Source organism: Micropterus dolomieu, linkage group LG01, assembly GCF_021292245.1.
Source record: "Micropterus dolomieu isolate WLL.071019.BEF.003 ecotype Adirondacks linkage group LG01, ASM2129224v1, whole genome shotgun sequence".
NCBI classification, from domain to species: domain Eukaryota; kingdom Metazoa; phylum Chordata; class Actinopteri; order Centrarchiformes; family Centrarchidae; genus Micropterus; species Micropterus dolomieu.
In genome coordinates, this window is record NC_060150.1 from 26872931 (window position 1) to 26897155 (window position 24225).

At 41.2% G+C, this 24225-nt stretch overlaps 1 protein-coding gene across 1 annotated transcript in view; it reads right to left on the reverse strand.

The window, feature by feature from the left end:
- Nucleotides 1–24225, reverse strand: part of LOC123979295 (partitioning defective 3 homolog) — a 387436-nt gene that overhangs the window by 16618 nt on the left and 346593 nt on the right. Inside the window, exon 22 of the mRNA XM_046063165.1 lies at nt 2368–2488. Coding sequence (XP_045919121.1) covers nt 2368–2488 — 121 coding nt within the window. The remainder of the gene's footprint in view (nt 1–2367; nt 2489–24225) is intronic.

The window sequence follows — 24225 nt, forward strand, 5'->3', positions numbered from 1 at the left end:
AGCTATATCTAATCTGCTTTTGGATTACACCAAAGCCCTTTTTAAACAGAGATCCCGCAATAGTGCTATAAAGAAGAAATGGTAACATTATGCTGCCCCAGAGTGTGATTTTATAGAGCATGCCAGCAATCTGAAAGCAAAAGAGGCATAGTGTGTAACACAACAATGTCGACTACCCATTCAGACAGCTTAACGGTGGAACTACATCGCCCAAACAACAACACCCAGCATTCCGTGTTCATACGTTTTACACAGAACGGTGAGGTGGAATAATAGTGCAACATTCCCCTCTTGAATAGGCTGCATAAGAGGGGCTTAAGACATGATTTCCCTCGAGTTCTTTTAATCAGTCGAAACATAAGAAGGGTATGTCTGTATCTTTCTTAACAAGCTCTGTCATTGTGGATCCTTGTTCGCAGGACTAAAAAACACATGAAAGAGGACTAATAAAATTCAATACTCAAGGGCTAGCCTTATATCTTATTACCAGTGGAATAGTGGGGATATACTCAACAATGTCAACAATCACAAGCAATTAGGAGCTCAGAGACTCAAGAGAGAAAGACTGAGACTGTTTAGTGCTGAACAAACAGTTAGCATCTCATTTTGACAGTGGGAATGGGAGGAGATATATTAAGAAAACGGAGGAGGAAGATGTCCACTTTCAGCTTTCTTTCAACACTGAAAGAAATCTAGAGCAAATAAAGTCTGCCTTCCTCTGTATAAAAACATGGTGGGAAGTATGTTGTTACATCCAACCCAAATTCATTCAGACAATAGGAAAAACAGCAGAAGAGATCCCTGCTAAATCAGACTTCTATTCTAAACCAATTTAACTGACAAACTGACATAGATAATTCTCCAGAAAATTGGAGCCAAATATTTTCACTTTCAAGGTTTGACATTCTGACCCATAATTTAGGAAATAGCTCTGCTTGGTGTAACAAGTAGCCATCTTTCCTCTACAACCAGGTCAGGAAAGTCACAGGACGAAAAACGGAGGCTGTCTAAAGCTATTACACTGCATAAATAGACAAATATTTGATCTCTAACTTGTTCCTGCTTGTTTATACAAGTTTGACTCTATTACTGTTTGGACAAAAAAAGAATATATGACTTTAAATTAAGTGTCAATCGATGAGTTATATCAAGTCAAACAGAAGTTTGAGATAAGTAAGTGGTGGGACTGCATGTTAATATCAACAATGACATGATGTGTATGTGAAAAGATTAAATAAACTGTTTCTTAACTTAAACTCTGGGCACAGATGAACATTTCATGCACAGCAGGAAGGAATATGAGATCAGGTCTGAATGAATTAACAAAGGAATTAACTTGATTACATTTTTCCAATTATGGAGAGTAAATCCCATTGTTGGTACAGATCAATCATGGAAGAGTAAAAAACTCTTACATTTTAATTTAAAAATTTTTAATTTAAAAATCCCTTTAATCAAGTATAATGAAAATTACCATGAGCAGTGTGCCTCTGTCTTCAGTTTCTCTCCCGTTACTTTGCCTCAAAGTCCCGAATAGTCCCTTGTCATTGAATGTTTCCCCTGTCATTTCTTCTCCTCCTTCTTGCAATAAGCGTGCCATATTTCCGAGACAGAAGAGGCGCAGACAGAGATGAGTAATTAGCAATTAGTTACAGAGCAAAGGTTGGACCCAGAAATTTTAAATTAGTCAAAGAAATTTGGCAGAAGTTGGGAGGGAAGCCTGAAGTTTCAGCGACATGAGTCAGATAGTCTGGCAGTCTTACAACACTGATGGTCCAAAAGGATGACACTGTCATACAACTGAGGCAATTCATGGAACCGTTGAAAGTTGATGTTGTTCTGGGCTTCATACTGTGTTATTTCAGTTATTTTTCATTTGACAAGTAAGATTGTTATTATTGTTAATCATGAGATGCAGGAATTTATGATTTAATTGTAGTGATGAACTGAGTAATAGCTACAATCATCAAGATAGTAGCAATAAAAATGGTATTTTGTGTTTGTAGCAACATTGAAATGCTGAAATATTGATCTGCTAATGCTTGTTCCTCAAAAAAGAGGATATTATTATGCTGTGTTACAGAGTAGTGCCCAACACTGACTAAAGTAAAGTCACGCCAATAGTAAATAGTAAAAGATTCAAATCAAGGTATGTAGGAATAAAATTAGTATGAGCGTTAGTAGAGTGTAACCCATTCAAGAAACCCATTCATCAGCTGGTGGCTTTGGTGGTAATCTTAGTGTCCAGCAGTACATTAGGGGAATCACTCTAACAACGCTGAGTGTACGGTATTTTGGAGTATGTGTTTCTGGGTCTGTGCAGCTCAGCGCCACTCTGATGGAGCATGGCTCCTATCGGACACTCACCCGAGACTGGTTGAAACTGTAGGTGTGCCGACGGTCCTCAATGTCCTCCTCGTGCTTGGCCTGCTGGAACTCGTTCCTCAGCCTTTGTATCCGGTCATGGTTACTGGGAGCCACCTGGCTGCTGGGAGACAGAGCAACAGGAGGTGAGACAGTGGAACTAGTTGTTTTGAATCCAGATAGCATGCTTAGTGGCAATTATTCAGCTAGCCCTCACTCAGAAATAACACCTGCCACGTTACTCAATAGCTAGCATGTTGTTACTGATGCTTTTTTAAAATATTTGAATAATTCACTTTTCCACCCTAACATCCCTCTCAATAGTGTTGAAGATCCCTTGATCTGACAGTTAAGATTGCCTTTTGCATACCTCACTTTTCCTTCGTACCCTCGCTCCTTCTAGCCTTTGCTCCTGAGCATCCCTATAACTGAAAGTGTCCCTCGTGTGCCAGTTTGAGCGATGCATTTCCCTTTTAGACTGCAGGAGAATGTTGGCCTTTTATAGTACACAGTCATTAAACACAGTGGAAAACCCTCATTTAAATCCCTCTCATTAAAGGGTTTTGAGGAACTGTCAATAGGAATCAATAGCCTTCCCTCAGCTTAATCAGGCTCTCCTTTTATCACCAGCTACAGAGACAGCACATGACAAAACGCATAATTATGATGAGACAACCAGCTTGATAATAGGCCTGCATTTATGCATACCACAGGGATGAAACTGACCAAAGGTTAGGAATTTGTGTTGGGAGGGAATAGAAGCTCGGGGATTCAGGCAGTGGGATGGATAGGGTGAGGGACGGAAAGGGAGATAAACGTTGTGGTGGGGGGGGGTGTTCTTGGGGATAGTGCTGAGTGAAAAAGGGAAAGGTTAATCAAAAGCTTGTGAGAGAAGGGGAAGAAACAAAGTCAGCCAGGACCTATCACCCTGCCATTGTATGTGTCCTCCTGAGTAGCACTCACAGGTGGCGCGTCAGTGGAAGTGATTGCTTATTTGGGCCCAGAGGATTCTGGGCGCAATTATGCCGATAATTACAGATCAGTATGAGCACATCCTTCTGATGATAATGGGCACTAGAACATGCTGCCAATCAAGCTTCATTAAAAGCACAATAAATAGCAGCTCATAAAGGACGAACAGATTTTGTTGCGTGCCCCTGAGTAGCACTTGGTGAGAACACGGTTATCGTGTTATTCGTACTGCCTGATCAAAATCAATTGTGTTAGTTATACGCCATTTGATTCCTATAGCTTTATGTGTGTGGGAGCGCAGGAGCGTACATTAGGCCTTTTATGTGGATGTGGGCAATTAAGTGGCTCACTGGCGTGTGAGGTAGCTAATGCTTTTAGGGTGTGGGGTGATGGTGAAGTCCTATTACTGTTCATTCCAAGATCAATGTTCCCTGTATATTTGCAAGAGGTTGCTTAAATAGCATTATTATGCAAGAAATGCAATTGTAGTCTACGAACAACAGTGCTACATAGACTATATGTGCAAATCTATGGCAATACTTAAAGGCTCATTAAAGATTGAATTCCCCCAAATGCTCTCTCTTTTAACTACAAATTAAATACAAACTACAAATGCTACATACTCTACTGACACATCCATCCAAATGCACACCACTACATCCAAAGGTTTCCAGATTTCCCTGAAGATAAATTGTGTGGATATAAGTGTGTGAGCCTTAGCTACACAATATGTACGCTCACACAGCGTTCAATTGAGAAGAAAAAAGATAAAAGTACATCTGCAATTCTGAATACATTTTCTTCACATTTACCTAATATATGCCTTCTAATACATATGTTGAAATATAGCACATGTCATCATCTCTGCTCAAGAGAGAGGTTATAAGTTATAACAAAGACTGTTATAAGAATGTAGTGTTTGGAAAAGACCAAACATAGATGTGGGAAGTTCACTACATGCAATTAGTTTAATCCTTGAGGCTGGTCAAAGAGAAGACCGGGCTGCCTGCAAACAAACAGCCTTGTAAAACTTTGTCCTTGTCATTCTTAACATTGCATCTCAAACATGCACCATGGGCTAGAGGAACCAGAGGGGGCAGTGGGAGCCAGCTTGGGATCCAGAAAAAGGGCCACAACCCAGGCTATAAACAAGACTGCTTGAGTCCATATACACCTCCTACAGAGTAAGACCTATTGCCCTTCTCTCACCCACTAATGCATGAATTTAAAAAAAGTGGGTAGCCTATATATTAACAAATTTCTGCTCCAGTTTGTGGTGGATAAAGTGGTGGGAAGTGGAATGGGAGAAGATCAGTGAAGACAAGATCTCCAGCAAATTAAAGAATGAGCACCAAGGCACTGATATATATTTTTCAAAGCACTACAAATGGAAATTGCATTGCATAAGGGCTGGGTGTGAGGGTGGGATTTAATGAGGGGTGAATTTGTCATGGCAGTTCAAAGGAGGCCTGTGCAATATCTAAATTATCTGCAGGGCTTCTTCTCTTGGTCCTCCGCCCAGCATGGGGGTACCGAAATGATAGGATTCTTGGAAAGCAGGATTCTTCAGTGTAAACATATTCATATCGTAAGAAAAATAACTGGAAAACTATGCACACCGGAATCAAGTACACAGAGGCACCAGAAGCTGCCCACTACTACTATAAAAGCCAGTAGCAGGCCTGTCTCCATACATAAGAAAGATGGATTCAGCTGCTTTCCCTGAGAGCTCCCCAGTGCTAGGGCACCTCAATGTGTAATTAGTCAGCATGATCGTTGCCAATGCATCAGGTGTCACTGCTTATAAATTCCCCTGTGAATACGTCAATGTCTGTAATTGGCCTGAAGAACAAGAGCTCAAAGAAAAGATGGGGGGGGGGATTTATGCAGACTGTCTGCATCATAATTGTATGAGCTTGCAGGGCTTAGGCCCAGTGCTTTTTCCCCCCAAAAGTCCTCTTTTAAAACGTGAGTCAATGGAAAATGGGATGCCACTCGTAAAGTAATTCAAACACATCAGGGAGATAAAGCATCCATATGCCACAGCATTTAGCCACAACAAGCACCTTCATTCTGTCCTGTATAATGAGATTTGCTCAAGTTCATCTGTGTGCTCGCAGTCTGAAATGTCAGCACTTGGCCTCTCAGGTTGGCCATGTTGCTCAAAAATGCATGCAAACATGCACACACAACACAGACTGCAACACATAGGAGTAGAAAGAGACACAAAGAAGCTGAGAAAGACTCTCACTATCTCCCTTTCCCTTTCTCTCTTCCCCTCACTTTCCAGACACTTGTATTCAGTAAAGCCATACCGCTGCTGTATTTATAGCTTGGCTGAAAGCTTACTCTGAAGTCTTATTGGGAGAGGTGAACTTGTGACTTCACAGGCATGCAGAGTCACGTCAAACCACAAGGATTCAGGCCCATCTGAACAACAACCACAGTCCCTCTACTGATCTCCTCATTCTCCTGCTGCTCCAACATTATTATCTCCCTTATTAAGACTAGCTGAAGTACAGAGATGCCATGGAACATCAAAAAATAAGCTGCAAACTTTCTGAACTTGTGATGAATATAGCTTTGTGAGTAAATCACACTTTTTTTTATTATAGTTTTATTCACAACACCTCACAATATCAACTTATACAGGAACACACTTGAAGAACCAGTGGTATGTATGTGTCTTTGAGCAGACATATGTGTGACCCCCATCCCACCTGTGTTTTTTAATGTGACCCGTTGACAGGGGTCATGAGCCCTCTAAAGCTGCAGTTCGGGATACTTGGACGCCTGTCTGTGTAATAGTCATCCTTTGATCCAGGGGGATTTGGCAGATGTCTCACACGCCACAAGGCTTAGGCCAAGGATGCTAACTATGGCACAGTCCCTGTTTTGCTTCTGTTGGTGGATCAAAGCCACATTGAGTCTTGGTATGCCCTATAAACACTGCCACTAGCCAATAAAGGAGTAATCTACTCACTAAGAGTGTAACTTGGGTCATATGAGCATACCTAAGGTCAGGGGCCAGTTCCACCCAATCAGAATGAGAGCAACATAGTGTTATAATCCGCGGGATAAAAACTCAAGAGACATTTGACAGGAGTTCTGAGAGTTGTCACAGACAAAGTAAAGTGAAAAAGACTGAACTGTTGGGGCTTCGGTGTGACTTTAAAATCAGACGGTCTGTTATTTCTTATCTGATCACTGTTGATTGAAATTATATCATCTTATCTGGTTTCTTGCTCTGGCCCCAGTATCTTCATGAAGCAGATGAGGGGGCAGGGTTCTTAAGTTTAGGTCCTTTGGCAATCTTGCATGAAGTCAAAGGCTTAGCTCATCTTTATTCCATCGCCCGGTGGACTTTCATTTATATCAAAGACAGAAAGATGGGGCATTTTTGGAGAAGATGGACCGCCTTTGGGACCTACCGCAATGATAGAAAAAGATTAGATCTGCATTACCGCTGGTCATTTTTGAAGGGGAGAGGGACAAAGATATTTTCTATGACATTTTTTTTAGAATCTTCAGAGGAAATCAGCACAGATTGGCCAATCTGCCATGATTCTTCCAATCAAACGAAAGCATTTGAAGCATATAGCCCTCTCCCGGCATTTCTTTCCCTCTCCACTTTACTCTTTCCCATCTTTATAAAAATATCTTCCTATTTTTTTCTTGCCTGATATCTCTCCTTTATTTCTTTCATTTCCTTTCCATATGTTTTATCTCTGAATGCCTCAATCTTCCTCTGTGGTTACAGGGATAGGTCATGAATTCCCTTCTGTCCCCCTCATCCTATCCCACTAGCCTGGTAAGTGACAGCTGCAGGCTGGACAAAGGCCTGATAATACCCTGGATTTGTCAGGCTCTGACTTCACCCATGTCCTCCTGTGACTGATGCACTGACAGCGGCGCCTCGCCAGCTAAAAACCCCACTTCTCGATGGGGGCTGTTGCTGTTGTTGAATGTGTGAATGTGTGTATGCATATCCATGGTTCCTCTCAGACTCCAAAGCAGCCCATATGGGGTCCTTGGTCTCAAGAGGCCATCATCTAGGATGCCTGCCCAGGCCATGGTGGTGGCGTGACTAGGGAGTGTGGAGCTCTGATTAGCAAGGGAAAGAAGCAATGCCCGTAGAGCTGCTCCCTCCATGTTGCTGGCCCCTGATGTAGCATTCATCTATTGCTTCCCTAGTGTGAGAAATGAGGAAACAGCTCTGCCCTGAAGGGAACCACTGAAGGCCCTCAACTCAAAAGCATGGTTCACAGAAAAAAAAAAGATAAGAAGCCACTCTTCAGCTATAGCTTTTTAACTTTAGAGACATGTACTCCTCAGTATTTTTTACAAAGCTGCACTTGCCTCAGTGCACATATAGCCTGACCCACTGGTACCCCAATTTGCTTTATTACCCCACAGACACATGCTACAAACTCTTCTCTACAAACATTTCTTTCTTTTTCTCTATTTCATTCTTCTGTTTGAAGGATTGCCAAAATACAGTTGCAAATTAGGAATCGGCCTTGCAGCTGCCTTGAGAGACGTGCCGTCGATACCTTCTGCCTTTTATGGCTACGGTTCCAAAGAGAATGTACTGGAAGTGATCAAAGGTGCTTTTGTTTCTGTATGCTTTGCCGTGTGGATGTATTACTCATGGCTAGAAGGAAGCAGGTGTGGCCTTTTGTATAAAAGAGGAACTAAAGTGCTTTTGGTTGTTTTAAAACTTCCAATACATTGTCTGTAGCTTTAATGCTAAAAGAGATAGAGGTTGAGGTGGGACTTTACAGGGCAGTGAAATGGCTTGAGGCAATGTTGTGGCAGAGCCAGCTGGATGGCCATAACATTCAAGTAAATAAAAGAAAAAAAAAAAAGATAAAATAAGATGGTTGCTCAGGCGCAGTCTGGAAATGTATCAATTATTCAACTGATCCTGTTAGGCGGTTGCAGCTGCTCTAACTCAGAGTGAAGGACAGACCAGAGGTTGTAGCGCTGTAGTGCAGTGAAGTAAATGTAATTAAAAAGGCAGAAGTCCAAACCGTTTCTTTTCACTGTATGTTTGTTCCCCTTGATTTGAGTGTAAAATGAAGTATCTCAAGGTATAATGTACAGTACAGTCAACGTTTCATGGAGAGGCACACACACTCCACTCCACACTACATTCTTTGAGAGGTGTTGGGGTACTTTCATATAGCACAAAATATCATGTAAATAAGGAAAGCAAAGAATTAACATAGCATGTTTGGCACTATTGTAATGGTTAAAAATGTATATGGATGATAGACACTCTGAGAACTTCTTTACCTCAACTGCTGGCAACTTTTCTACAAGTTATTTTCTGGGAAGAAAGTGGCCAGGCAGCTTCTGACTGACAGCTGCATTCTCCATGAACAAAGAGATTAACTTTGAAGTTAAGGCCTGTAATCCCAATCCATTGATTCAGAGGCACTTGCACACTCTGAGAGAAAGAAAGAGAGACTTGGAGTATGGTTCTGCATAATGTATTTACACAGGCACAAACACACACTCACACATGCGTGCCATGCATACACACCATAGTAAGTTCAGAGAAGTGCCACTTCATAATGAGACAAAGCTGCACTGCATGCTAATGATAATCATGTGCCCAAAACTTGCAAGCTCACATAAAAATGTATTTGCTGGATCATGCCCTATAGAACTGTAAATCTTTTATTTTCAAAGAGGATAGACACAGTGTGAAAGCACATGTGTGACAGCCCAAGTCTCAAAGCAAGGTAAATAATTCCCTTCAAATACAATATGTTATATGTTATTTTGCACAGAGGCATCTGATGAGTCAACAATCCTCGTCAGAGTAAGAAGAGTGAAGTCTTAAATGAGGTGTGAAGGCAATAGGCTAAAGTATCCATCAAAACAGGTCAGCTCAGCTTATATGAGTTCATCAGACTTTAAAGACAGCTTTTATGAGATATCAGCTAGCATGCCACTAAGAGGGCAGAAGAGAAGTGAGATGGGGGCATATGACTTTGGCTTCTGGTATACTCTTTTATGGGCCCTGACACCAAAATATTTGGTCTAAGTATAGGTTGGCACCATGAAATATGAAATTGGTCGCTGTATTCTGCATTAGGTGACCTCAAATATATGCCCAGTGAGGCCAGTGTGCTGCTGCTGCGAGTCACCTTTGCAGGTTTCTCTTTTGAGTAGCACTGCAAAACCAAGAAAGGGTCAGAGAATTTGGTGGAAGTGCCGGCTAGACAATTGTCCGCACTTAGACAAGAAGGAGCTGAGTGGATCTTGAGACAAGTTTGTCCAACCAAGTGTGAGTGCCTCAAGTGTTTTGCATAAAATAGATGCTACAGCTGAAGTTTGACAAGCTGCTAAATTAAAGTGAGTAAACTGTTTTGCAATAAAGGGGAAAGAAAATACAGGGAGAAAACCTGCTAAATTAATTAATTAAACAAGTTTTGGCCTGTACGCAGGATAAGCGGTTGACAATGGATGGATAGATGGATGAACAAGTTTTGGAACTATGGAGTATAACAAGAGAAATGGGGGGAAGCTGCTTGTTATGCATTTTTCTCAGTCTTGGTGTATTGCCACAGTCATAGTACCCTTCCTCAAACTGCCTGGCCAGGTCCAAGCTAGCACATCACACAGCTGTGTGACCCTGCAACCCCCTGCCAAACCCCTCCTTCCCGCTTGACTACTTTTTAACTTTGCATTCTAAAACTGCCTCATCCTTCAGCCACCCTCATGTGCTGAAATGCCCTTAGGCAGCTTATTAGAGAGGCACAAGTTTGTTGACCACAGTGTACCACAGGCTCAGCACAGTAGCAGGAAAACAGACAGAGTGGAGGGAAGCAATTCAAAAACGTTTCTTGGGGTGAGCCCCTGCTAAAAGCCAGTGAATCGTCTGGAATATTACTCACATGAGAAAGTAGAGAAGAAACCTCATCCAGTGTGCCATTGAAAATATCTCAGATTTCAAGTGACCTTTGCTCATCGTCTTGCTCATGTCTGGGGCAGTGACTGTATGTACTTTATCAAAGAAACCATCTTCCTGTGTTTACCAAACACTGTAATCACACAGGAGCTTGTCTACAATATGGTCAGTTTTTTGCAAGTACTAGATAATTAGAAAGTATAAATTATTTACTGACTATTTTCCACAGGATACCATAGTGCTTTGCATTTTGTTATCTGCAGGCAAACATTGCTGTATGCTGATTTTGAAACTTGCAGACTCCATTAAGAGAAATCATTAAGGTTTTTGTTAGGACATAATTAAAGAGCAGCAGTTGATTCGGGTTGTCTGAGCTTCTCACCACCACAAAACGTTTAAAAACAACCCCCTATCTGTATTGTATAACTATACTGTACTTTGATCAAAATAAAAGCAAATACGCTGTTTACTATGCATTTACAGCATACTGAGAGTTCACCATCTGGTTTCTGCAAGTTGATTTTCATACCATTTTGTGATGAATGAAAACCAATGGTTGGAGGAGGGAAAACACATAAAAACAATATATGGTATACTTTGGAACATGGTTAACAGTGTATTAAAAAATTACTAAATTGATTAAAACACTGGAATGATCCTTTAATGCAAATATATGCGAGAGTTTTGCACGTGAATGAGCAGATGATTCCCCTCCAGATGCAAATATTCTCATGCAGCTCTCTTAATTGTTTGCTATTCTAGCACGCTGACACACTCACTCACTAACTGGCTACCTATAACGAAAGGCAATATTAGATTTCAAATGGGCCGCAGCAGCGCTGGTGCACTGGCCATATATTACATATGCATTCAGATATGTATCATTTGACATCTGGTGCATCATTTTCAGTGCGCCCATTTAAAAAAAAAACCCTTTTAGCAACTAACAAGCCGAGCAGATATCCTGTCTTTTATTAGGGCACTGAGGTCCCCCAGGTTCATTCTGGAAAGCCTACACCTGTAAGGTATCTCATTTACTTCAGCGCGACGTCACACTGTGCTGAATGCAGACAATCTCTCCTTTTCCAAATGTCAGTGCCTGACGCTCAGCAGGTGAGCCACGAGCCAATGGTAAATAATTCACACCAGCCCTCCATAGCTCTCCTTGCCGTCCCATACACAAGCAGGCCCCAAGTCTTCCCTTCCACGACCCCCTGTGCCGTCGCTACTTCCTCTATACATAATTAACGAGAGAGGCACGGTGGGATGCCCGTCAGTCAGAGCCAGGGCCACTTTAAACAATAACAATATTGATAGTGGGTGTAATAAAGCAGAATTAAAAAGATGGATTCCAATTCCTACTGGCGCAGCTGGTCCCAGCTTTAAGTGGTGAGAAGAGAAAAAGGGAGGGGCGAGGGGGCTACTGGTTGGTGGTGCTTTTAGGGAATGGAGGAGGTACAGAAGAAAATGAGAGGGAAGGGAGTAGAAGGAGAGGAGGAGAGCTGTAGCCTTCCCATCGTGCCCCGGGGTCCTGTTCTGGCAACTGTCCTGTCTCCTACATTACTGGATTAAGTCTTGGAGCCCTCTTCTGAAAGCCAGAAGGAGGGAAGAGGAAGGAGGTCAGGGGTCAGGACCTTAAGTAATGGCCAGGGAGAGAGACGAGCCAAAAAAAAGAAAGAAAGAAAAAAGAAAACAAGCCTGGCAGCATCATTTCAATTTAGGCTATCAATGTTGTGTAATAATCAATGAGAGGGTCAAGAGGTTGGCAGATACAGACAGATGGTGAGACAAAAACAGGAAGAATAAAAATATTAAAATGAGAAAATGAGAGTGAGACTAATAAATGATGACTTAAAATGATTTGTCTCCTATCCTTAAACAGAATGACAAAAATGGATCAGATGCACCAAGTTGCATGACAAATAGTTCAAATTTATTAAGAGCTAACAAAACAGCATGTGACACAAATGTGCAGCAAAAATACCGTATACTTTTTCTAATGAACAATAATTTAGGGGCTGTTCTTGTCATTTATTTAGAATCCTTCATTTTTATTCAGCCTATATGCATGTCAAACATATCAAATCCACCTGTTCTGTGTGTGTTTTATAATGTTGCAGTGCATCTGTATCAGTCCATAAAATCACTAAGCAAAATCAGTGTAGACGAAGTCTTGCCATTACTGCTATCCCCCATCACATCCAGGAGCCTTACATATGTTAATTCCCCTTCAACCTGTGACCCTCACATTCATGACATCATTATCAACCCAGCCAGACACAATGTTGGCCTGTCACCACCATGATCTATGGCCACAGTGGCTCTCTGCTTTAATGAAGCCGTAACGCTGCCTTAAACTGCTAAAGCCACGACGAGCCTCAGCATGGCCGTCACTCGGCCTAATGTGAGTACACATCAATCATCTTGCATCAGGCATCAATCAATCAAAAGCCCATGTGACAGCTGGGAGCCCCCCCCCAATCCACCACTACGACCACCGTACGCACACAAAGTTATTGGCTGTGATTATGATCTCAATTATCATCATGACCGCGGGCCACCACTTCCCCTGTGACCGTCATGCTAATCAGGAGCACTTGCAGTCAATAATCAAGGCACGGAAAGGCCATCGGGTGCAGAATTGGTCAAGTATAATTATATCTTTTAATTTTAAATCGTTTTAATTAATGACCCATCTGAGCAAATGACAAGGTTTGAGAAGAGCAAAGTCAATATACAACACGAAACGAGAACTTGTTTAAATTCTTTCTCACTTTCTCAATATGTGTACATATTCCAAAAGCTAATCTTGTGACATTGCAGCGAGGCCAGTGTCTTTGTCCTCCCTAGAAATTTAGAGGGCCATAACTGTCCATGTTCAGGAAAACAGAAAGCTATGAGGTCAGCCGTGACAAGCTTTTAGTCTACAAGATAGCAGCAGTGGCAGCATTCCCATTGCACAAACATGCTCATGCAAAAACAGCTAAAGCAAGCCTCAGTGGTCATTCCTTTAAGCTAACATCAGTCCTGTCCTGTTGTTTCTTCTCAGTCACAGGGATTTGAGCCAGTGTAACGTAAGATGAGCTTTGGGCTTCAGCGAGCACACAGAGATGTGATAATGTTTCTTCATGCCTTTCAACAGACAGACTAATAAGGATGAGTCTGTCATGAGACCAAATCGTTAGCATTTCACACAAAGAGGTTTGATGTTTTGTCTCTTTCTTTCTCTCTCTGCAGGTGACTATAGGAGGTCCTCCCCAAATATGAGTTGTTATCACAAACCAGATCACAGTGTAATCTCTTCTAATCCTCTAACTACACTGCTTCTGAGTCTGGAAAAACAGAGCTGTGAAGAGAATGAGAGGGAGAAAATGTCAGAGTGGCAGCTAAAGGAAACAAACTGTGTACATAAGTCTGTGTCCAATCTATCTAATTAACTTCCTCCACTGAGAGGGACTCTTGTTGGCCATTTCAGCAGCGAAACAAAACTTCATGAAAGGGACTTGTGTGGATATCACAGGGATGAGAAAAGAGAGATAGTAGTTCTCATAAAACTCCTCTGTGTGTCTCTTATTTCATCTCATAACAGCCCCTCCATTTTGGCAAAGCTACATGTTGTTAGTCACAAATACTATAAGGAGCCACATTTTAAATGTGACACGGCAAAGCACTCAGCTAAGCTCCAAATGAGAAAATTATTCAGGCCTGGTGAGGTGGTTCATTTTGGAGCTGGGGGTTTAAAGTGCACTTTAAGAGAAGGGAGCTGAGAGGCACTAATGACAAAACACTGTCACCTTCAGGTGGTTTAAGGAATGGGTAACAGGGAAGACACTTGTGCTGATACCCCCACAGTCCCAGACAAGCCACAGAGGATTAGCCCTTAGCTAATAAAAGAGACCAAGCGGTCATGGGTTTGCTCACAGATGGTGACTGTGGTGGCTGATGTGTGAATGAATGCACTAGTGAGCCAAAACTAAATTAAGATACTGTCACTACATCTGCCTGCATACACACACAACACAAACATATGCACATATGTGCACCCACATACACAAAAAGCTCATTATTCCTAACCCCCAGCATGGAAGAGGAGGGGTGGGGGGCATGGGAACAAAAGCATTAAGTAGGAGTGAGCCCTTTTAATTATAGGCCAGTGTTTGGAGAATTCTCAATAGAGCGGAGAACAATAGACGTCTTTGGTAATTCTCAACCTGCTGAGTTAACACATATCCTCCAGGTATGACAAAACACACACACTCATACACAAAGCCAATAGCCACGCCATGAAAAAGAAGCAATAATTGCACTGTTGGTAACTGAGAACTGAGTGGCTAGTCCAAGTGGAGGCAGAAATATCTGAAGCACATTTAATTAGCCCCCCCCCCCCCACTAAGTGCACGCTAATATCCCATTATTTACCATAATCTTCCAACATTTAATTTTAAGCTTCTATGTGTGTAATACTTACCTGTATATATAATTACTAAATTAATTTTAATACTACAGTATAAAAACTGTCCCTGGGTGAGTCTCTGTAATTTGCTAAGGACTGCTAAAGATCAAAACTACCTCACAGAAAGTAGATCCATTAAAAAACAAAATTCCCGACAGCTGTGTGCTCTACAATACAAAGTAGTTAGCAGCTTAAAAGACAGTAAAGAGGGGACTCTAAATGAGTAAATTGGCCCTCTTATGGTCTCTGAGTGTGGTGGGGTTTCTTGATATGTGGGTCCTTGTAGTGAATGTGTGAAGGATGAGACCTATAAATAACTTTAGTGCTGATTGTGACCATATGACCATATGAGAAGTGACAGCTTTCCCTGTCAGTGCATTTGACAGGCTTAAGGATAACTCCACATGCCTGGCAAATTGGATTGGAGCTCTGGTGGCTCTGCAAAGAAAAAAAAAGATGAACCCCCCCCTCAGAAATTCAAGTGAGTGATGAGCCGGTAATAGGTAATAGTTTCTATTTCATGTTTTAAAGTCAGTGCAGGAGGCTGGCCAGGAGCTGATAAATCATCATTGGTGCAAATTAAAGACCATTATCACCTTTAAACAGTCCTACACTTCCCCCTTTTCCACCAAAGCACTAGCAAGGTGATCTTCTGAGGAAGACAGGGAGAAGGACGGCAGAGAGCAGGCTTTTGAAATTTCTGATGGAACTAAAGTGAAGGACACCACTGAGTCATCTGGGAAAGACAACATGAAAGAAACTTTCACAAACATCTTCAACATGCGTCCAACCCTGCCTGTCTTTCACTAACACCTAACACAACAAGAGACTGTCAGCTGTCTGCACATCCAAGTCCAATCCATCACCATCAGGAGAGGCTTAATGAGAAAAGGGATTAAGTTAGTTCAACAAGTGGTATCAATGCTTTTGTCATACTCTAATCAAATCCAAGGAATTATCAAAAATAGCTTTAACAGGCCTCAAAGGCCAGTTAATATGGCAAAGCTTAACTTATGCCATACTCTCGGATCTTGTAAAGATTAATGAGAGGGGAGGGAAGAGAGAGAACGTAGATTGATGTGTAAAAGAGAGGCAACAACTTCAATGAGCAAAAGCAGATGGTAGCAGTAAACAGTGGTTGCCAATTGGCTGGCGCTCATAGAACGCCAACATCCAAAGCAGGGTGTGGCGGCCATGCCAAAAATGGACCCAAAAAAAGTCAATTTAGCTTCCAAAAGTTGTCTTAGTTGGGTAACAGGAGGGGCCGGGCACGTTTTAAGTTATTTTGTTCACTTTTTCGTTCTGAGATTAAAACATTATAAAGCTAGTGAATGAGCGCACCATCTGCATACAACCAATAATTCATTGGCTTTACTGTTAAGAATAAAACAATTCACAACAACAGTTGACTAACACTCGTACCTGGCAGATTTGTGTTGATGAATGGCCAAATGTCAACATTTAATCAGGAATCAATTGGAAAATCCTTAAAATTCAATCACATCCCATAAAGATAGGCCATAAAACTGTAACATGGATTTATTTCATTCCTCTTCTGCAGCTTTAATATGTGTGTGTGTATGTGCTTGTGTGTGTGTGTGACCCACCCAGAATTCATCAATTGGGAAACAGATGAACTGAAGTTTATATGGTTTCTAAGCACCTCAGTGGTGGACGAAGTATTCAGGCCCTTTTGAAAGTAAAGTAAAAAAAAGTAAAATGTTTCTTCATTAAAAGTATTTTAGGAATTATTATCAGAATTCAGAATGAAAATTTACTTCAAGTATTACTATAAGTAAGGCACAAACTTTAATACAACTCATGCACAAAGAAAAATATTCCGTGACAGATTATTATTACTCATGCATTAAGATGAAAGCAGTATGTTGTTGTAGTTGGTTAAGGTGCAGCTCATTTTGAAGTATTTTGTATCAGCCAGCAACTAATGATTATTGTCATTTTGGATTAATCTGTTGATTATTCTCTCCATGAATCGACTGATGGTTTGGTTTGTAAAAATTCTGAAAATAGTGAGAAATGACTTCACAGTGCAGAGCCCAAAGTGACACCAGTTTGTTTTGTCCAAATAATAGTCCAAACCTCACAATTGTGAAAAATAAATTAAAATAATTAAAAGGAAAAGCAGCAAAACTTCACATTTGTGAAGCAGAAACCATGTAATGTTTTCACATGAAAAATATCTTTAACAATCACAATATTCATTTCAGTGTCAATCGATTAATCATTTGAGCTGTACTTGTGTAAACTGTTGTGTAGTTTCATTTCTAACAAACATTATATTTTAGAAACTCTTCACATGTTATGTGTGTACAATCTTAATTTGTAATATAATTAGTAACTAAAGTTGTCAGATAAAGGTAGTGAAGTGAAAAGTACAATATTTCCATCTGGGATGAAGTGGAGTAGAAGTGGCAATTTTGGTGGCATGAAAAGAAAATACTCATTAGTACAATACTTGCGTAAATGTACTTAGTCACTGTCAACCACTGGTTATAATATTTCTTCAGGCTGTTTTAGAAGTGAAAACTAGTAATTTCACCTGGCAGGTTTTGATATCTTTCCGTTGCATACGTCCATATTTGCTGAAGGCCATTACAATATTCCCCAAGTGGATGGTTTCTAAACTCATATAGCATGAATTGGCTATTGCTCCAGTAAGTCCAATATTCTCCACTGCCCAGGTTATTTCAGTATTTCAGTAATGGCAGCTTTGCGAGACAAGTGCTAATGGCCTGAAATAGCGATTGATCTATAGGCGCTTTCAGATTAATTTTCTGTGTTGAATGGGAATAGATACATGAGACAGGCCCACTTCAGACAAGTCAGGTCCATGTGTCTGGGATGTAAGTGGGCAAAGATTATGTGACAGCGATGGGAGTTAAGAGAGATCGCAACATGCTCTGGTCACTGTGTCCCTTCAAGAGGAAAATCTCTGATAATGAACTCTAGACCTTTACTCTGCTCCTCAGCAGCCCAGACAGACAGAAAGAAAGAGAGAGAACTGGAACCTGTCACCATCATTGTCATTATCACCATATAGACAGGCTGGCTCTCCTTTCTCCTGTTTTTTCTAACACACAGTAACACACTCACTCCTATGCGCAGACAGACCATGTGGATGAAATGTGCTCTCAGAGTGATACCTATTCACAATCACACACATCTTTAACAATTAAGTTCATGCACACCATTTCATCGTCTCCCTAGCTCACATTAGATTTAGTGGTAAAAAAAAAAGCAGATTTATAGTGAACCTATGTTTAAAATGCTGTCAGCATTTTTCATTGGTTTTACCTACAATATGCTTGTGACTGAACTGAACTCTTCGGTTTATGTACAGACTGTTAAAATGAGATATAACATGTTAATTAGTGAGTTTTAGAGCAGGGTCTTCAGCAGTTTTCTTTTGTTTCCCCTGCCTTACAGTCTATATAATAAAATAAGCTAATCAACAGCTGGCTGTAGCTTTATATTTAGTAGACAGACATGAGAATGGTATTGATCTTCTCATGTAACTCTTGGCAAAAAAATGAATTTGCTTTCTTCCCAAGTTAGATTTTTTAGGTCTTAAAATGTAGGACTCTTCCTTTCAGGTTACATAGTTGCTCCATTACAAGACTTTCACATTAGATCTTTACATTACCTCATATTTATTTGACACTTTTGTCCAAAGCAACCCATCCTATCCCCAAATCCACACATTGGCTGCTATCAACAAAGGAACTGATTCTGATTAGTGGGAAAACTGGTGGAAATTAAGTTGTGGTCAGGTGGGTTTGCTTTCCATTTACACACACACACACAGCCAAGATAGCAGAAACTCTTTCACATATATATGACATACACACTAGCAGCCCCTTTTACACTGCACTGCATTCAATTTTCATACATTATTTCATCACTAAATCCACTTCTGAGTAGTTTTGAGGTGATAAATCAGCTGTGTAGGTTTCAAACATAGCGGAACAAAAATGTGCTTGAAAGTTTTTGGAGTTGAGGAGCTCCGCATGTGGCGGCGGGGGAGGAGCTCACGAGACCAGCCAGCCGCTCGCTCACAGAGCCCTCTGGTCCCACAGACCGCTGTAGCAACAACGGCACAGAACACAGCTGGAAGGTTTTCATACCGTTTATCTGTCTTTATATTCAGACTTAAACTTAAATAAAGAGAAAGCTGTTTGTTGGTCGCTGGTGTGTGTGTCGCATTGAATATTACTTCGCGGCAGATTTTTTGTGGCGTCGCTATGAAGACCAGCTACATTGAGGGCCAAACCGAGTCAAGTAGAGTCAAATCGAGGCGAGGCGAGTTGAGCTGGTACTGGTAATGGAAAAACGGCTATAATGCACTCTCCTTACCCAGACTCCCCAAAACTGTTATTGTATAAACTTGAAAACTTGTATCAACACATACACGTTTGCTCTCTAGGCAGACTTACAGCAACGTGAGCTCAGCATCTGGTTTCACACAGCCATCTCATCGATCACAGCTTACAATTCTGAGATGGACAGCTGCTGTTGAGAGCCAAAGGTCCCTGCTATTACAGAGCCATGTCATCCATTAACTTGCAGATCAATGGGACAGTTACTGAAATGGCCCTTGAAGCAATGTGTCATCCAGCCCAGATGCTTTAACCGCTTCACTCTAGCACTACCACCTCTCTCACTCACCCGAGGCTGTGTCAGTCTTATCAGGGCCGTCCTCTTTCACCTGGGCTGTTTGTCTGGGAGATGGACTCTGAGACAATACCTCGACCCAGACCAGTGAGTTGTATTAAAGTTTGATGGTGCCGCCGGGAGGGGATTTTGTTGGCTCGTGTTCTTTACAGCGTCGCTCTGATTAACAGGTCGCACGGAAACAAAAGTCACTTTATGAATAAGTAATGAATCTGGCTGGACACTGCCAAGTTCCCTTTTAATTAAATTAAGTCACATTTTTTTTAAAAAGCACAAGAAGAGGGGGAAAAAAATGGACTCCCCTCCTCATTTGGACATGAAAGTGAGGTATGATTGCAGCCCGGTAGGGGATTAACGACTTGTCATTAAAAACGATGATGATTCTCGCTGAGGCTCCATCTCAAAGTCACAGGGGAAGGGGGCACTTGGGAACTCGAACTGAAAGAAATGCATGCAGGGGGTTCAAAGGAGCTTTGGACAACATTGTTTTTCTATAGGCCTTTTCTCACGCCTGTGCACATGCATATACACACACACATGGAATTCTTTTCACGATGGACTGACCACTGAAAGACCTCCAAAGACAAGGAATCAAATAAAGCCGTCAGTGGATGGAGATTAAAAGCACCACTACACAGTAAAAATCTGATTTATGAAGCTCAGGCCGGGTTGCTACGGGGGTTTTGGTGCCATGGTAACCCAGTGAACGGTTAGGTCGAAGGGGCAGCTGAATAAGGAGCAGTAGAATGAGGAGAAAAGAAAGAGACTTTTAACCTCTCGCTGTTCACATCTTTTCATCAAACCCTAAGCCTTTACCGGGCCATCGCATAAAGGTAGAGTTTCAATAGAGAGGTCAAAGTCCTCTTGATAAATTACAAAAGCCTTTCTCATTGTTTCCATTCAGGCCAGAACTATTTGTGTCCTGAATGAGACAAGAAGTTCATGATTTTAGCTTTACAGAAATAGCTCTTTTTATACAGTGCTGTATTTCTTTCTGTTGCTCTCTTTCCATTCCCTCCACCTCTCTCTGCTTCTTTCCCTCTTCCACCTCTCCACTGTCCTTTATTGTCAGTCCACCGCTGTGCAGCCAGTCATTCAGCCAGCCAGCCTGTGTGGCAGTTCTGAGCCCCACCGTGGTTAGTGCTGCCTCAGTGTGTTGTTGTGTTTTGTCTGTGGGAGCTGTCCTGTGCCATGCTGCTGTGTCCGGGGCCAAGGCCCTTTCCTATTGTCTGCTGCCATATGGAAGCCAGCACCAACATGGAGATAAGCCTGTCCTCATGCTGTTCCCTGACCTTCTCAGGCACCCAGCTGGCACTAAATGCAGAAATAATTATTATCCCAATTATCCAGGCCAACTCAGTCTCCTCTTTGTGTGATGAGGGTGAAGGGGGGGTCTTCTGAAGTGCTGGGGGAGATACTGTGGAGGGAGGTCCCACACAAAAGGAGACCACTAAGAGGTTGGTCTCATGCTGCCTCATACACTGTATATTTGGCAGACAACCTCTGTAGAGAGGTGAGAGGGTAGTGTCTATAAATCTTGCTGATGATTTAATATTATGTTACTAACAAGTATGGGTCATAACCTATGTTTGAACCCAAATGTTAAGCAAATTTAAGTCATACATGGCTTGTTGGACAAAATGAGCTAAAGCACATAAAATATGCAATGCAAACTATAGTTGCATCAGATATTCATATTTCTAGAATGTTTCAGAACTGAATCGTAATACATTTTATAGAGGATATATTTAAAAAAAAAACAACAATTCATAAAGTGATTAAATACATTTGCATTTAAATGATGCGATTAAATATTGTAAAAAGTATTAAATGTTCTGTCTAATAACTCTATTCTATTATTCAGTCTTAAACGACTCTTGATTATAGTCTATTATGATGATTAAACAGATTTTTAAACAAAGTGCTCAAATTGTTTTTAAAGGGCTTACATTTTACTTTGTTATTCCATATGTAGCAGAATATCAAGCCCTCAAACACAGTAAACGTTTTTAGACCAGTCATAGCAAAGTAGTGAACAACGTCAGGAGTAAGTTTATTGGACATTATTTATATATTAACTTGTGAAAAAACTGCCAACTTATAACCATTCAACCATTCAAGCCAACAACAGGCAAACTATTTGAGGATTATGGATGAAATGGTTTTTAATATATTGCTTAATTAGCAAAAAACACCTCCGCTCAAAACAACTACTTTTTTGTGATGTTGATGATGACTGATAATTTCTATTTCTTCATTGCATAAGACTAACATGGCATTCAGACTAAAAACCGCTCTTCTTTAGAAAAAGAAAGGGGCTGCATTGGTAAGGGTGTTGCTTCAGGTATACATGAGACAATGAAATGCGACCCAGGGAGACAGTAACAGTTTGAGTTTGAAGGCTTATCAAATGTCAACAAGACCTTTTCTCATCCCAAGGTACCCCTCAACGTCCATATTGAGAGGCCCTGGGCTTTCAAGTAACTCCAACGTAATCCATCTGTATCCGGTGACTTAATATATTCAAAGTTGAGTTATTTAAAGTTTTAGGTTACATAACATTACGTATGGGAGCTTTGTCATGTAATGTACTTATTTGCTTTGATATTTTCCTAAACCTAACCAAGTAGTTTTGGTGCCAAAACCTAACCAAACTGCAACCATTTCACAACGTTAATCACATCTTCAAAAGGCGTTTCATATGGACGCTGAAGGATACCTTGTGTGACAAATACAGACGCTTAGTCAAATCTTTGCCATTGCCTCGGTATTTGAACGTGTTGCAATACTATGTGACAGGAAAACTCTTCTATCTCTGTTAAGTTATCACCGTGACTGTCATTTTATCTTTTGTCTTCTGTCACAATATTAACGGCAGACATTTGTTTCAAAGTAATGGAGCAGGAATCTGCACTGTATTTAAATGTTCAGCAAAATGCTTTGCTGGATGATGCTGCACTGCATTGTGGCAAAAGTTGAGCCAGGCTGAACTTTTTTGCTGGAACTCCCACTTTTGACATAGTGGCCCCCTTGAAATAACTAAGGGGGTTGCACAGGGCTAATGTTAGTCTGAAGGCAACCTAAGCTGCCATTAAAGTTCAGGTTACTCTTGAGTTGAAGACATTTTCCTTTATTTTCACCTTCTCTACGTTTTTGTCTTTTAGTTCAATCATCTGGCTGGAACAGGTGTCATTTTTGGTGAAAAGACCGTGCAAGATATTTTTTGGATATGACATGCACATGAAGTTCCAGAAATAAACGCTGTTCAAAGGCAATAGAGACACAGGTTTAATAAAGTTGTCACAATCCTTTAAAACCTGCTATTTTCACCTTTTCACCTTTTTCTAATCGGTTCCTGGTGCACACTGGAGCTGAGGACACCAGGGTCTGAACAGGAATGCTACACAGATGTTTCATCCTTCCAACTGCTGGAGCATCTGTGTCATAAACCCTGTCGGATACGCCCGAAGATGGATGGACAGATAAGAGCTTCAAAGCCCAGGCAGGAAGAGGGGAGACGTTAGCGGATTTAGCTCTCTAACAGTGGATGTGTTCACTGGATGTGGAAAAAGCCCTGTGAGAAAAATGTCTTTGCTCTGAAGTCCTCTCCCAACCCCAGCAGAATCTGCTCCAAGAGTCTGAAGCAGTGGTGGTGGTGGGAGAAATGAAGAGCCCAGAGTGGCAAAGCAATGTATATCATGTAGTGTGTGACTAAATGAGTTATTATCTGTGCTGAATGACACAAAAATGGAAACACGTGTACACAACTACTCCTCAAGATGAAAATAGTAAAAGTATAGCTTAAACGTGCAAACGTGCAACCATTACACATATGAAGCAGCCACAATAACCCCCAGCTCTGTAACAAAAGCTAGTATACAATAACAGCTGTGGAAGATGTTAGGCGAAGCATACAACAAAAATACTCAAGGCATCATTAGTGCCAAAACTGTCTGCACCATCAGCTCATCTTATCTCTGCACTTTTATTACTTTCTGTCCCTGTGGTGAAACGCTAAGGCTGCTGGGGATGCTGCTGATTCCTCCCCAAAGATTTTTATCCTTACTGAATGTCACTGGAGCTTTTGGCGCTCAAATCACTTTAGAAAGCACTATTTTCTTGTGTCGTTTTGCTCCAGGGCTCAAGCTCCAAAGAATGAAAGGAGTGGGTGGGAGGGCGAATATCATATCCATGCAAGGTGAAATGATCTCACCTATCTTCTCAGGATCTCTGTAACGTTTCCACTACATAGATAAATAATGAGGTAAATGCCACCATTGGGGAAAAAAGTGGGGGAGGATTATTACATAGCTCTGTAGACCTATGTCTTTATCGACTTTGTCCTGTCAGAGCTTGTCCCCTATTTGATACATAACAAAGTGGATCCACATCCTATACTTTACAGCCTGAGGTGTTTCATAGAAGGTTAGGCAATTTTGGTGCTGAAACTGGAGCAAATTGTAGTCTTTCACATAGCGAGAAATCACTTTTTTACTTGTAATTTCAAAAGGGAATGACCTGTCAAAAAAGAAAACAATGCACACGTCAGTGGTGATGAAAGCAACGGAGGGTGGAATTCAAAGAGATTAGCCTGCCAGCGCTTACATTTAAATGCCTCTATCTGGCCTCGCGTCACTTCATCACAGAGAAAATGTTAAGAAGCAAAGAAGGGAACAGCGGGGTTGATTAGAGTGGGATTGGGGATTAGGTCTGGGTAAAGGCGCTTTGAGTTATTTAAATTTGCCCCCTTTGTCAAGGTACAAAGCCACCGCCGGTAAGGTGCATCATGACGAAGTGAATAAAAAGACAGAAACAGACCGAA